General features: G+C 51.2%; 6 protein-coding genes across 6 annotated transcripts; 2 read left to right on the forward strand and 4 right to left on the reverse strand.

Moving 5' to 3' along the window:
* Window positions 1-46: 46 nt before the first annotated feature.
* M437DRAFT_67874 (uncharacterized protein) lies at window positions 47-3889 on the reverse strand (the record flags this gene model as incomplete). Its single annotated transcript, XM_041025011.1, has 3 exons — window positions 47-285; window positions 338-3755; window positions 3842-3889. 3 exons carry the CDS (start codon window positions 3887-3889, stop codon window positions 47-49), a joined length of 3705 nt encoding a protein of 1234 aa, XP_040877722.1.
* A 322-nt stretch (window positions 3890-4211) lies between these two features.
* M437DRAFT_77066 (LamB/YcsF) lies at window positions 4212-5034 on the forward strand (the record flags this gene model as incomplete). Its single annotated transcript, XM_041026736.1, has 2 exons — window positions 4212-4765; window positions 4821-5034. The coding sequence occupies 2 exons, from the start codon at window positions 4212-4214 to the stop codon at window positions 5032-5034; spliced, it is 768 nt and encodes a 255-aa protein (XP_040877723.1).
* Window positions 5035-5189: 155 nt separating this feature from the next.
* On the reverse strand, window positions 5190-8107 carry M437DRAFT_53561 (ARM repeat-containing protein; the record flags this gene model as incomplete). The annotated part of the gene is made up of 4 exons (XM_041022544.1): window positions 5190-5546; window positions 5589-5918; window positions 5973-6242; window positions 6293-8107. 4 exons carry the CDS (start codon window positions 8105-8107, stop codon window positions 5190-5192), a joined length of 2772 nt encoding a protein of 923 aa, XP_040877724.1.
* A 909-nt stretch (window positions 8108-9016) lies between these two features.
* M437DRAFT_53893 (cyclin-domain-containing protein) lies at window positions 9017-9618 on the forward strand (the record flags this gene model as incomplete). Its single annotated transcript, XM_041022601.1, has 2 exons — window positions 9017-9165; window positions 9219-9618. The coding sequence occupies 2 exons, from the start codon at window positions 9017-9019 to the stop codon at window positions 9616-9618; spliced, it is 549 nt and encodes a 182-aa protein (XP_040877725.1).
* Window positions 9619-10510: 892 nt separating this feature from the next.
* On the reverse strand, window positions 10511-11757 carry M437DRAFT_53577 (uncharacterized protein; the record flags this gene model as incomplete). Its single annotated transcript, XM_041022548.1, has 2 exons — window positions 10511-11516; window positions 11573-11757. 2 exons carry the CDS (start codon window positions 11755-11757, stop codon window positions 10511-10513), a joined length of 1191 nt encoding a protein of 396 aa, XP_040877726.1.
* Window positions 11758-12800: 1043 nt separating this feature from the next.
* M437DRAFT_11540 (uncharacterized protein) lies at window positions 12801-13324 on the reverse strand (the record flags this gene model as incomplete). Its single annotated transcript, XM_041018617.1, has 2 exons — window positions 12801-12953; window positions 13010-13324. Coding segments are annotated over 2 exons (468 nt in total), but the record flags the coding sequence as incomplete, so codon positions are not given.
* Between the last annotated feature and the right edge of the window lie 1023 nt (window positions 13325-14347).

Consider the following 14347-nt stretch of genomic DNA (forward strand, 5'->3'; position numbering starts at 1 on the left):
AATAACTTAGATTCCAATGCCTGCATATGGAACTCGGATTGAGTCTTTAATCATCAAACTTCAGCAATGCTATGTGTGCACCGGCGTTGACAGTCTCTCCCGGAGCAACCAGCAATCTCTCGACCTTTGCGCCTCTCTGATCAGTTGGGGCATTCACTGCAATCTCTAGCTTCATCGCCTCGAGAATGGCTATAGTCTGGTTCGGCTTGATGGCCTGCTTCTCCTCAACCATGATCTTCCAGACATTCGCTGCGACAGGAGAATCTATGGTTGTATATTTGGGATCTGTTTGCCGTTAGCTCGTTGCGCTTTGAATCGAGGAATATGAGATACTCACCAGCCAACATGGACTCGATTGTGCTGTCATCCACTTTGTTCTTTGCCTTCTCTTCTCGCCACTTGGTCAAGCTCTCGTTCTCTGCTTTCGTCATCTCAGCTTGAGCGATTGCTTGTTCAGCACGAATACGCTCAACTTCCTTGGCCGTGTCCGCCAACAGCTTGTTGTGTTCAGCCATGTCGAATTCAATGTCCTCCCACTCAAACTTGTATCGACCACTGCGGAAGTCTGCAAGCAAAACATCCAGCTCTTCCTCGCTAACTCGGTAGTACGTCAAGATGTCGAAGTCTTGGAACAAGTAGGGACGTGAAGGAGAGAATCCGTTCTTCCAACCGAGTGCATCGAAGATAGGGATCGTGCGACCAGTCATCTGGTAGCCACCAGGACTATCAACAGGATAAATTGACATGCAGGATCCACCCCAACTGACGGTGCCTTCAGGCGTAAACACTCTACTTGGGTTTGCCTTAGGACAAGACATTCGCTGACGAGGATCGATTGGCAATGACACCGTGTTACCTGCGTAGAAACCGACCACGACAGCCATAAATTGGCCAGTGAGGAAAATGTCTCGTAGATGGTCTGATGTGAAAGCGTTGTTCTTGGCGACGAAATCAAAATTGCTAGGAAGGTACGGCGCGTGTGGCCGCTGCGTCTCCATGTATCTCTTCGTCGCTTCCTCTTGCGCTTTGGACTCGAATGAGAGTGGAAGGCGGAACTTTCGGCAAGGCACCTTGACAGCGCTTAGATCGCCCAACTCATCTTCCAGGCCTTGGAGATGTGCTATCAACTTCTGTCTTTCGATCTTCAGACCATTATAGAAGAGGGTGACACTCGTACAGCAAGATACAGTGTTATTGAGCCATTCAGGATTTGATGATCGGATGGCTTTTTCAAGCGCTGTCGTTCTGCAGCGATGGTTCAGATCAAACTCTTCGTTGCCATACTCGACAATGATATGATCGTCACCACCTTGGCGGTATCTGACTTGAGGTTGATGGCCCTGCTGGGATCTTTCCCAGATAACAGCCTTACCGAAGTCGCCCGAAGGATTGAAAGTGGAGTTGAGAGGTTTGACGCCTTCGAACCCGCTGCAATGTTTTACAGCATTCTCGATCGATTCGATAAACTGGTCGTTCTGCTTCCGCAGTGACAGTGCTTCTTCCAAGGACACTCTCTTATACTTCAAAGTGTCTCCTGACTTCAGCTGACCCAGTTTCCACCACTCTGCTCGAATGACGGTCGTGCTGGAGACAAAGCCACCAAAATTTGGGCAATCCACTGGGAAGAGGCAGGGGTCGTCTCCTGTCCAATTCAACGCACCAACGGGATAGCCGTACTCGACTAAATTCGAAGGGTGGGCGCCACCTTCGCCGCCATCCTTACGGGCCCACTTGGGTACGGGTCCAATCAATCTGATAGCACTACGGCTGGCGTTATGTGAGACCTTCCACGTAGTCGTGTATATCATATCGATGTCTTCGGGAAGGAGGTATCCAACGTCGTGTGGTCCTACCATGGCCATGATTTCCCACTCGCTAGTGTAGACAGGTACCAGATCTTTCGGTAAGCTGGCATTCGAACTCGAAATAGATTCAGGAATGTCATCAATGATAGCCAGTAGGTCTCCAGGTGCGAGCTGACGTCCTTGATAACCACCGATCGCCACGATTGGGGAAGTTGACTTCGATCCAAAGTACTCAGCCACCGTGGGAAAGCCTCCATATACAGCGAGATAAGCCCTACAGCCGGAGCCTGTTGTCTTCCCAATTCTGAGTTTTTGTCCTGCCTTGATATGGCATCGCTGCCACATTGAGAATGGCTGCCCATCTAATTGAGCGTCCATTGGGGCACCTGTCAGGGCGACCACTGCCGGACGTACGAAACGTAGCTCGGGACCACTGAGAGTGATCTCCAGAGCTTCCGTAGTTGTGTTGTTTCCCGCGAGTATGTTTGCAAGTGAAAAGGCAACCGAATCCATCGCACCAGAATGAGGAATTCCTTTGCCTACAGTTGGCCTGGCTGGAAGGTCTTGTATAAGAGTGTATGCGCCTGCTGATATGACATCGATCGCAGCAGGGCGGAACTCGAACGTGTCCAAGAAGTTCGTCAGGGTGTTTCCAGCCTTGAATCTATCATCACGTACAATCTCTTCGAGGAAGTCGAGGTTAGTTGGGGGACCACAAATCTTGGACGACGAAAGAAGCTTTTGCATGCCTGCGACAGCCTCGTTCCTGGACGAACCGTGGAGCATGACTTTGGCTATCAGTGGATCGTAGTTTGGTGTGATAGTAGCTCCTGTGAATACCCAGGTATCGATGCGAATCTGGTCGTTCTGTTGTTCTGGCCAAGAAACAGACTGTAGTAGACCGGGAGAAGGTGCAAAGTCACGCAGAGGATTCTCTGCGTAGACTCTAGCTTCGATGGCGGAGCCTTTTGGCGACGAGGGTTGCATCTGCTTCAAGAGGTCTGCTTCTAATCCACCTTGACCCTTGAGTTGAGCGTCAGCCTGTCGGAGCATGAGCTCGACCAGATCAATGCCATAGCAGAGTTCGGTGATGCCGTGTTCCACTTGTAGTCTTGTGTTCATCTCCAAGAAGAAGTAATCTCCCGACTCGTCGTCAACTAGGTATTCCACTGTACCGGCAGAGCCGTATTTGATCGATTCTGCAAGACTGACAGCCGCATCGCCTAGCTTCTTTCTCAAGTCATGATGTTTCTCGACAAACGGGCTGGGACATTCTTCAATGACCTTCTGGTGACGACGTTGAATGGAACACTCCCTCTCACCGAAATGGATCGCTGACCCTTGGCCATTACCAAAAACCTGAACTTCGATATGACGAGAAGCTGCATAATACTTCTCGATGAACAAGCCTGAGTTCTTGAAAAGTGTCTTGCCTCGAGACTGCACTTTGTCAAAGCCGGAGCGAACCTCGTCAACATTGTAACAAGTCACTAGTCCCATGCCACCTCCTCCTCCTGTAGCCTTTAGCATGACTGGAAATCCAAGCTTTTCAGATGCTTGAACAGCATCTTCAGCACTTCCCACAAGACCTTTGGTACCAGGTACGATTGGCACGCCGGCCTTCTCAGCTAAATCTCGTGCTACGTGCTTCACGCCAAATGCTTCGATTGCTTCCGGACTCGGACCTACCCAAGCAATTCCAGCATCTGCGACCTGTCTAGCGAACTCGGCATTCTCGGAGAGAAAGCCATATCCAGGAATAATCGCATCGACGCCTTTCTGCTTGGCTATAGCGATAATATTCTCGCCATCAGTGTATACGTTTGAGTCATTGCCGGAGAGCAAGACAGCCTCGTCGGCGGCCGTGACGTGAGCCGATGCCGCATCTGCCGCTGAATAGATTGAGATGGTACGAATACCGAGAGCTTTCGCCGTCCTGGCGATGCGGACCTAGAAGATATGTTCACGTTAGATAATTGCTTCATCTCTCCTCGCCAAGCCATCGCGGGATGGTGGGGGTGGACAGGGTGACGAACAGCGATTTCTCCTCGATTGGCAATCAGTAGTGTCTTGAGCTTTTCCATATTGTTGTATCTCGGAGGATAGCCATATCGGCACTCGAGATGGCCAAACACTTATATAGTCATCAAGGTCATATCCTTGTCGCCGGCTGACCAAATGTGGCTGACCGATGAGGGGTCTTCGGTGTTGGGGTAAGTGTCGATCAATGATAACACTCCAAGTCAACTCCACCTCGCTAAGGCCGTGATGACCTGGACATGAATAATTGGGGACAAATGAGAAGGAAGGTCCTGCCATCCGTCCTTCCACTCATCCGATCAACTTCCTGCCCGATCAACACATTCGATTCTTGATCACTCCTTCTTACAAGTAAAACACTACAACATGCCTCCAGTCAGCAAGAAAGTACATATCAACGTTGATCTCGGCGAGGGATACGGCAACTTCAAGTGCGGCCCAGACGAGGAGCTGATTCCTCTGATCGATCATGCCAACATCGCCTGTGGATTTCATGCTGGCGACCCGCTGATCATGGCCAACACAGTCAAGCTATGCAAGCAGCACAACATCAAGATCGGAGCTCATCCTGGCCTTCCGGATATCCAAGGCTTTGGCAGAAGAGAGATCAAGATGTCGCCCGAAGAGTTGACTGCAATGGTCATCTACCAAGTGGGTGCCTTGAAGGCCTTTCTAGACGTCGAAGGGTTGCCTCTGCATCATGTCAAGCCTCACGGTGTACTCTATGGCATGATGTATAGGGATCGTGAGGTGTGCCGAGCGGTCTACTCTGGTGTTCCCAAAGGCACACCTGTCTTTGGTCTTGCCGGTACTCTCCACGAGGAAGTTGCAAAGGAGCTCGGTTTGCCATTTGTTGCCGAGCTGTATGGAGATGTGAAGTACTCAAAAGACGGCACGTTGGTCATCGACCGCAAGAAGAAGTAAGCTCCAATGGTAAATAGTTCTTCAGTATATTCAGCTAACGCCATGATCCAGGGCATGGACGCAAGAGGAGACAGCAGCGCACATAAAGTCACAGTTGGAAAACTCGTCTGTCATTGCAGTCACTGGAGAGGAGGTCAACTTGCCCATAGGTGATCATGAGGTCTCACTGTGTTGCCATTCGGACTCTCCCGGCGCTGTGAACATAGTGACTGCTGCAAGGAAAATGGTAGACGAGTTTAATAAGAAGCACCATGGATCTGTGTAGGTAAAACGGAAGGATGTACAGTATTAGCTGCATTGACGGGTGGTGCTCTAGAGAGCAATGATATGGCATACAGTATAGTACATCTCATTGGTAACGTATGTGCAAGATGTTTTCGTGTTTCTCGTGCTTGATGACTCTCAGGTCAAATCAAGTAGTCATCGATATCGACCGCCTTCCAACAGTTCATCGATCTGCCTTACGGCTGTCTTGACTCTTTCTCGTGTATCAGCATCAACATCTTCTGCCAAAGCCCGTATCTTCTCATCTATGCCGAACGATGCTAAGATACGAGCTCTCGCTTTGGCGTCTTCTCTGTCGGCAGCACTATCGACCCAGGTCAAGTTGATAATGGCCCAGACAGACGCTACACGAATACGACGGTCTGCGTGAGAGAAATGTGGTAGCCAGGCGGTCAACAGAGGCGTTTGTGCTATCAATTGTTGGCGATGTTTGGACGATCCTCCAGCCACATGGATGATAACACCCAGAGCAGCATTGATCAGTTCCGGTGGCTGCCACACAGTGTTCGATTGTTGCGATTCAGATGCAAACACGGTGTGGCTGTGAGCGTGAAGCGGCGAGTTAGGCCGGAACACAACAGGTCGAAGTTTATTGTGGAGCATTTCGAACAGCCGATCTGCACCCAAGACACTGTTGAGATGCTCGATCATGGCGACATTGTCATCGCCATTGATCAAATTCCTGATGAAATCTAGTGCTTGTTCTTGGACCAACATATCGTCATGTTTTGCCTGCACTCCAGGGTCATGTTCATTCTTACGCAGTAATCGTAGATGCGTTTTATAGTTGGTAGTGTCCAGCGTCGACCTGAGCCCGCTGGATTGATAGCGTGTACCGTTTTGGTCCATCAATACTTCACCGTCCTCGTCATCATCGTCAGCATCATCATCTTCCTGCTCGGTCCAGTCCATATCGACCACGGGTGTGCTGGAGGCATTTAGCAGATCGACCTGTTCACCTGCAGCGTTAATACTACCCAGAGCCACAGAGGTTCCCGGTTCAGATGTTCCATTCACTGCCTGGACTAGCCAACCTGTGCCTAGTTGTTCGAGACATTCTATCTTCAGGTCTTTTGGAGAGTTGAGGACAAGATGTTTCAAAGCCCATAGCGAGGCTTGGCGCAACTTCGAGTTAGATCGCTTCGCCTGCTCACACAGTACTGTGACGATGCCAGCGGTGACGAGATCCTGCGGACTTAGCATATATGACCAACAGAGGGATGAGTAGGAATTCTTACCTGACGCATTGGACTGAACTCGAGCACCAGATCACAGGTGACATTGGTAGCAGCGATCTGAACCTCGAGGTCTGGGAACGTCAAGAGGTTATATACAGGTTTTGTTATACCAGCGTCGATGAGAGCTGTGCGCAAGAGGCTGACAGACCTTGACAAGGCTGTAGCAGCATGGCAGGCGGCGAGCAAGACTGGTACTGTGTTCCCGTTCTTGGAGGGCAGAATCGAGGAGTCAAAGGCGCTGACAGGTACAAGTGAGTCAATAAGATTAGAGATGATGCCACTATCAATGACTGCCTTGCGGTTGACATCTTCTTTCTCGGCAATAGCGGCAAGGGCCTCTAATGCACCTGCTCTACATTTCATAGCATGCATAACTTCCGGCGCAAGGCCATCGGGCCCAAGGGTAGCGGATGGGGTCGGGGGCAGTTGCGAGTCTAGAGCTTGAGAGTCTGCCGACCACATTGGGCGGGCAAGAGTAATAGGGTCAAAGGACTTTTTGAGTAGTTGTGAGACATGTTTGACGGCGCCAGCATCAAGGGCGGCTTGCTGAAGCTCAGTGCTGTTCTCAATCAGATGGGCTAGAACAGCACAGGCGTCTTCTTTGACGATAGACAGCTCCTGGCCAAAGATAGTATCTAGTGAATCTTGAACAAGCTTGACAGCAATGGGAATCGCAAACAAAGCCATTTGTCTTTCTCTTTCTCTTGATCTGGTAAGTGTGTCGTAACGGGGGGCGTCAATGTCAGCATCGAGTGCATCGTTGAGGATGGCCAAAAGGCGAAGAGCGGCCAGACGACAGCAAGGATCTTGCTGTGAGCGAGCAAGGTACATGAGCCAGACGCAGAGAGGTGAGTCTACGGAGATGTTGGTGGCGGCGTGGTCCGAGAAGAGTCTAGAGTTGTTCAAAGCATGGTGGCCAAAGGCGAGGGACTTTTGCAGAGGGACCATGACTTTGGGGAGTAGAGTATCGACCTGGACGACATTACTGGGCTTGGGGTGTTTGTGGTGGCTCAAAGCAGGGGTCTGGAGAGAATCTGAGTGGGTGGAGTCTGATGCATGGCTGAAGATGCGCCTCAAATCATCAGAGAAGATGAGACGGTGGGCTCGATAGGTCGAGTCGCGAATGATAGTTGAGACGGCATTGAGAAGAGCGGCGATATCGAGTTTATTATGGCTGGATTGTGGATTTATGTTGTAGACGAGCGCAAAGCTGGCGAGATTTGATGCAAGGGCATCGAGAATGCCATGATGGACCAGAGCCGAACGCAGCTGAGTGCAATGAGTATAACAAGTTGCGATCAGGGTCGAGACCAAAGCAATATGCTGTTGTTCGTTTGAAGTAGGTAGAGGATGACGGAGGATCTTCAAAAAAGAAGCGAGGGTGTTCTTGTTCAAGACGTGAGAGACAAATATCGGGTCTGGGTTGGGCGAGGAAGTCCACGAGACGGCGAGAGCGTTGAGAGCGCGCAGAGAGGCGGTGACAAGGCTGGTTGACGAAGAGGAAGGCGGAGAGAGATATAGAGCTATGGATTGCAGCAGATTGCTATGGAGGATGGGAGCGACAAAAGCAGAGCCCTCGTCGGCGAGGCTGGCAACGATCAAGGTTGTCTGCAGTTGGACGTCGGTACCGGGCGAAGTAGCCAGAAGTTGGGCCAGGCAGTCAAGCAGGCCATGACGAACTACAAGCTTCTTGCGCTGGCCGTGGCCAACAATGTCGTTCTTGATGATGCGCAAGAGGGACAATCGCTGGTCGGGCGATAGTTGGATCGACGTCTTGAGCTCGTGGAGAGCAGCCAGCGACGGAGGCTGCACCATGGTAGCAGACGCCGAGAGAGAGCAGATTCAAGGACCAGTGCCCAGTGACCAGCACCCGGTAATCGATGGCTGACGGCGCGAGCAAGTACGACGAGCACGAGTGACGCGACTGGTCCTTTGGTTGTTCGGCTACAAGACCGACGCCAGCATTTGACGGAGGATCCAAATGACGTGCGGGCCGACGCTACTCAAAGTCTCCTCCGGGACCGGCTTGTGCACGTGGAGGCTTTCAGAGGTTGGCCGTCGTCGAAACACCGCAGACTAAACAAGAACGTTTTGAAACATCGCATTCTGCACGCAAAAAAGACTTTGCTCACGCCTGCCCAATTCGCTCGCCCGTCAAAAGAGACGCTCTCTGCTCTTTGCCTTCGCTCTTGCCTTTCGGCCTCCTCTCTGCCCTCCCGCACCCGCCCTCCTGCCTAATTATGCGCCACGCCCGCGCATCGTCGCAGTGCCTGCAAAACACAAAGCAATTCCAACCACAACAACGTCCATAAGCTGTCGACCTTTCCGTAAATGTCGGCCCTGGCTTCTCACTCGCCCAGTGCCTCCTTCTACGCACGTTATCCTCGACCCTCGCCCAAAAGTCCTGCCTCACGATTGCCTCCCACCTCGTCACCCGCCTTGCACCCCAATTCTTCCTATGCCCGCACCCCTGTTCAGAAACCCATGACAGTCGATGCTGCCACCCAGTACACTCCCGAAGGCTATCCCCCAACCGCCAACAAACTTGCTGGCAGCAAACGCAGAGGCTCATCTCCCTCCACTCCATCATTAAACCACGCTCAAGAGACAACTATTCCTGAACGTCCCGTCAACTCAGACACGACCACTTCATCAGCCCCCGACCCATCTGCATCCCCTTCGCTCACCAAAAAGCCTCGCACTCAGCCCGAATCCAATGTCAAGATGGGGTCCAACATCAAAATCATGCCTCTCAGATATGAGACATGCGACGTAAAGGATCTGGGTTACTTGATCAGTAACATGCTCATGGAACTGATTCGCCTTAACGACCCAATCCCCTTGACTGGCCGCCTGACGAGGTTTCATTCTAGGTATCCTTTCGATTCGACATCCATACGCAAACGCGCGCTAACACATCACACAGAGCCCCACCTGGCATTTCATGTCATGACTATCTGCAGCGTCTCATTCAGCACGCTACTCTCTCGCCACCAATCCTTCTTTCTGTTGTCTACTACATCGACCGCTTGTGCTCACTTTATCCTTCTTTTACCATCAGTTCCCTCACTGTCCATCGCTTCCTTATCACGGCTGCCACTGTTGCTGCAAAGGGTCTGAGTGATAGTTTCTGGACGAACCCTACTTACGCGAGAATCGGTGGTATCAGTGTCAGCGAACTTGCAACTCTAGAGATGGAGTTCTTGGAAAAGGTTCAATGGCGCATCGTACCTAGGCCAGAGGTTCTGGTCGACTACTATGTCAGTCTTGTCCAGAGATGTGAAGGCTACCAACTCGAGGCCGCCAGCGAGTCGGAACCAACCTGAGCATTCCTATCAATGCCAGATTTATCACCTCCTCACTCCGGCGTTTGCGTCACCACCGAATTGGATATGGGCCGCACGCCCAAAAGCAGGCGAAGGCCATCTATACCTCGCATCTCGCAGGATCCCCCCAGAAGACGTTGGGGTTCGGCGATCCGTGCCGCATCTGATCAAGGCATGAGTTCTCATTATCGCAAAATGGGAATAACCCCAGAATGTCACTACCAATATCGGCAACGCCGGGATGTCACTGACATGACCCGCCAACAGCATGATACGAGCTCACACCCACTTTTTCGATCCTGCAGCCTGGAGCCGCATGAATTTGCAAGCCACAAAGGCTCGTGTATGTAGACTGCGCCGCACGCACTATAAAGCCGCGTTAAAGCGAGAGACCCCTAAGCGGCTCAGCCTGTGAGATACAGGGCGCAAGTCATAGACGATCATTAAATTGTCTTCACAATAAAAATCAACCATTCATACAGTCAAATCTTCATGTCACCTTCCCAATCAGTGCCGCTTGTTATTCTCTTGAGCCTTATCTGATATGAAATCATCGTTTGTTCGCTCAAATCGTTTTCCAAAAAGTATATGTAAGAGGTTCGCTGTATTCTATAAAACATTTCCCATACATGCTCTCCTTGACAATGCTTTGGGTCATCCACTGTGATGCCCTGCTTTGTGACTGTGATGCCCTGAGCCGACTACCCGTTTTGTGCGGCTCCAAAATTTCGCCCTGCAGATGGATGATAACCTCGCATCAATGTGGGGTCAGATGCAGATATAGTGCGATTAGGAGCTTTGGCAGCAAGATATGGTGTGTTCAACACACATGTGCCGCATCATATATCATCTTTCGTCGTCTGGTTGGAAGACGCTGGTTGAAGATCGTGTATCACTTTCTCTTGTTCAGTCCTGACTTGGAGGCTTCCTGTGCAAGCTCGTGGCTGTGGCTATGCCCGTCATCATGGCTGTGTTCGTGTTCATGCTCATGCGTCTGATCCTTAGAAGCAACAAATTCGTTTGCGAAAGCATCGGCGGTGTTCTCAGAGCTGGTGAAGCGGATCGAAACACGCTTGATGCCTTGGGCTGCCGAAGACACCTTTTCACGAATGCTGTTTTCGGCTTGTGTCATTTGCTCCAGTGTCCATGTCGAGGGTACGGTGACGGCAATCTCGATCAGGTAGTTTTGGCCACTTTTGATGCCCTGGACCTGGGGTGCCGACTCGGTAGGTAATTTCAGATCTCCCAAGGCTTGCGATGCAGCGGTCTCGATATTATGCTTGATGTCGTCCTCGATAGATACATCAGCCAGCTCCAGGAGTGCAGCTTTTGTGTTTCCGTATCCAGCTTGCACGATCATGCCTGAAATAATCAGACCACCGACAGGATCGAGCCATGCGGCGTTGCTGAAAAAGTGACTGGCGGTGATGGTGGCCAAAGCAACAACAGCAGTCAGACTGTCGACACGGTGGTGGTATGCATTGCTCGCCAGAACACTGCTGCGTTTCTCCTTTGCGATTTTCATAGTCGCTCGGTATAACCACTCTTTAATTATGATGCTGCCGGCTGCCAGCCATGCTGCGTTGATATTGACACCCATGCCTTCGACTCCATGGCTGTGGCTGTGACTATGGCCGTGGCCGAAAATGCCAAGGTGAGAGAGTATATGGGCAATATCCGGGAAGAACTGTTGTGTGAGAGCCATGATTGCTTGTAGGCCAATCATTATTCCTCCTGAAAGCAGGATACCCGACACTCCAAGTGCGCCTAGAGACTCGATCTTGCCATAGCCGGTAGGGAATCTAGTTGTAGGGGATCTTAACGAGTACGAGACGGTTGCGAGGGTGGTGAAATCGGATATGAGATCTGTAAGGGAGTGTATGGCGTCGGCGGATAACCTGCGAAAACGGCATGTCAGAGATGGACGTGAAAAGCACATTGGACTGGCACATACGCTTTGGAGTTGAAGACGTAGCCGCCGATGCCCTTAGCAATGGCCATGCCAAGGTTGACAAAGAGTCCTACTCGCGTGATACGGACACCGGCGTCATTCTTGTCGGAACTCGTCAAGTATGTTGTATCATGATGGTGGTGGTGGCCATGATGTGAGTGACCAAAATGACCTCGAGTCTGCTCCATGTTGACGATGTTTGTACTCGTGCCGGCGCTGGCTGACGGAGGTGGGGATGGTCGGGTTGGTATACGGTGATTGAGCAACGACCAGTTGTGTCTGGGGCGACAAGTTACAAGAATGCGGGTTTGATGACTCTGCAGCAAAGTCCTTGAGGTGGAGGAAATAAAAGTAGAGCGAGATGCGTGTAGCAAGGGGCTAGTCGTCTGTAGACTCAGCCCCGGGAATTGACACGCTCTCATCTAAGGTAGTTACGAGATGCGTCTGCATGCGAATCGCGTACTTTCCACGTAAGCTGACAATCGATTGCAACCGAGAGTCGTCGATTTCAGTTGGAAAGAAGGTACTATGTCCAAATTACTTTGCCCAAAGACATGCGATTGAGTTACTGAGAAGGACTCCGACATGTCGGGTCTTGTCGCCGGCAGCGGCCTACTCTACCGGAATACGTCAATTGGTCTTGGCATTGCGATATACACGATATCAGCCTGAAATGCGACGAGCCTGATTACAACAATTTCTGAATATTCACTACTACCATTATATCTAGAGTGCCCAGGCTGTGAAACTTCTTATGCCAATCTCGGCATCAGATTGCAACCGGCCGTCGCTGAATTGACCACACGAACAAAAGACATCAAAACACCTTTCGTCAGTCGCTCACTTCATGAAATCGATCTTCCAAACAACGCCTGAAAATGCTCAACGTTCATAAATCATTCGTGACAAAAGCCCCTTGGGGTGACGTTGCTCAACCTTGCGGCGTATGCGAAAGCATTGACATAATACTAATACTCCGCTGAGCTGGATTATCTGGTGTCCGCTCTTTCCCTGCACGGCTGCTGTCAGATGGCTCTGCCGCAACGAACCTGCCTGCGTTCGGCATAGTACGAGCAGGAGCTGTTGGTGGTGGTTGGTACAGAGGCAGTGGAGGAGGTCTGGGCAAGATGTGATGCAGTGCGTTCTGCTGATTGAGTGTAAGTCCAAGGATAGGCTGCGGCACATGGACTGGTGTTGGTATTCGGGTAGACGGGCCTGCAGCTGCGGGGACATCGACTGGCTCCAATTCAGCGTCCGAACAGCCAATGCCGGAATCGCCTTCATGCTCTTCCTTGTTGGGGGCAGGGATGTCCTCACTGGGAGCAGATGTCTTGCCAGCCATGCGTGCGATCGACTGTAGGTTTCTCAGCCCCTTCTCCATACACTAGTAGACGTGTAAGCGGTGATTCGACTGCACAGAACTTGCAACATCCAACTTACCTTTGCTTCAACCACATTCCAGCGCTCACCAATCTTGACTGCCAATGGACCCCAGATCTCCTTTCTGAGTTCCATATACTCGACTGCGAGAGTATCCAATCTTTTTGGTGTCCAGTCCTCATGATTTCGGCGTTCAACTAGTCGTTCATGACGCTTACGACAAGCATTGGCGGTTTTGTTGGGGAAGTGCCTTGCTGCGGTTGATTGCCAATTGAGACCAGCTGCTCTAGCAGCGACCAGGACCTCGTCATCTGCAGAGCTCCAGTTGGCTGTATTTCTGTGGCCTGGTTGGGGTTCTGTTGATCCAGTTTGTCGTGCTTGTGCCACCGGAAAAGGAGATTGGCGAATGTTCGACAATAATCTTCTGCTCTTGGGCATCTCGAGGATTAGGCGTCTCTCTGTTCTGATGTGTGCTTCTGGTCAAGTGCAACGACCGTCCTGCGGTAATGTGTAGAGACTAAGACTAGACAAGGAACAAACGTTCTAATAAGATGATGAATAGAATTGAAATCGAGCTACTAGGACGCAAGAGCATTTTGACATCCGTACAGCATTCACAGGAACGGATTTATACTTATAGTCATGATGCGATGCTCGGCCTGACAGCCAATTGAACGAAGATGATATGGACACTGAAACACATGGCCACATTGAGAGTGAGGACCTCAGGCCGTCCTATTTTGGTAGGAGGCCGTCCAGGAACAGCCAGGATGCTTTGAGCGCTTCTGCAGTCTGAGGTCGAGAAGGCGTGCGTGGTGGAAGAACAGCCTACCACGATGAGCGCGCTTGAATTGAAGATCGAGCGGCTGCAGAAATTACTGAGAGAAAAAGCGTCGCGCCAGTTTCAAGCTATTTGTGGCAGAGTGATGTCAGACATGTTGGAGTCAATGGTATGCGCGGCGGGCGCGTATGTTGAGGGCGGCTATTCAAATTGTTTCAAGATGGCCAGAGTCACAGATGTCCAATGACCGAAGTGGAGATTTTGGAGCTCTAGATATACAGGCCAGAGGCGCGGAAAGGTGGTCCGATGCGGCGACAATCAAATGGCAATGGGCACTCGAGAGAGCACCTGCAGGAACAAAGATGCTTGACCGCAGCGGTCGAAGAGAACAGCTTGGAGAGGAAAGTGCAACATGTGCTCGGCGAGGCAGCTCTCTTACAGAGTATCCTGCCCAATACCGCGATGCGTAGAAGAGTCGTTGTCGTGATGAGAGTCATGTAACTTGAGGACAGGTCGAAGGAGCTCGGGAGACTAAGGGTCGAGTCGGAAGCTTTTGTAAAAAGTCGGGCCGTTCAGATTCTCGGGGGTCGGCCTCCCCATCGGCAGCAGGCTTGGTT

The sequence above is a fragment of the Aureobasidium melanogenum genome (genome assembly GCF_000721775.1).
Source record: "Aureobasidium melanogenum CBS 110374 unplaced genomic scaffold scaffold_18, whole genome shotgun sequence".
NCBI classification, from domain to species: Eukaryota; Fungi; Ascomycota; class Dothideomycetes; order Dothideales; family Saccotheciaceae; genus Aureobasidium; species Aureobasidium melanogenum.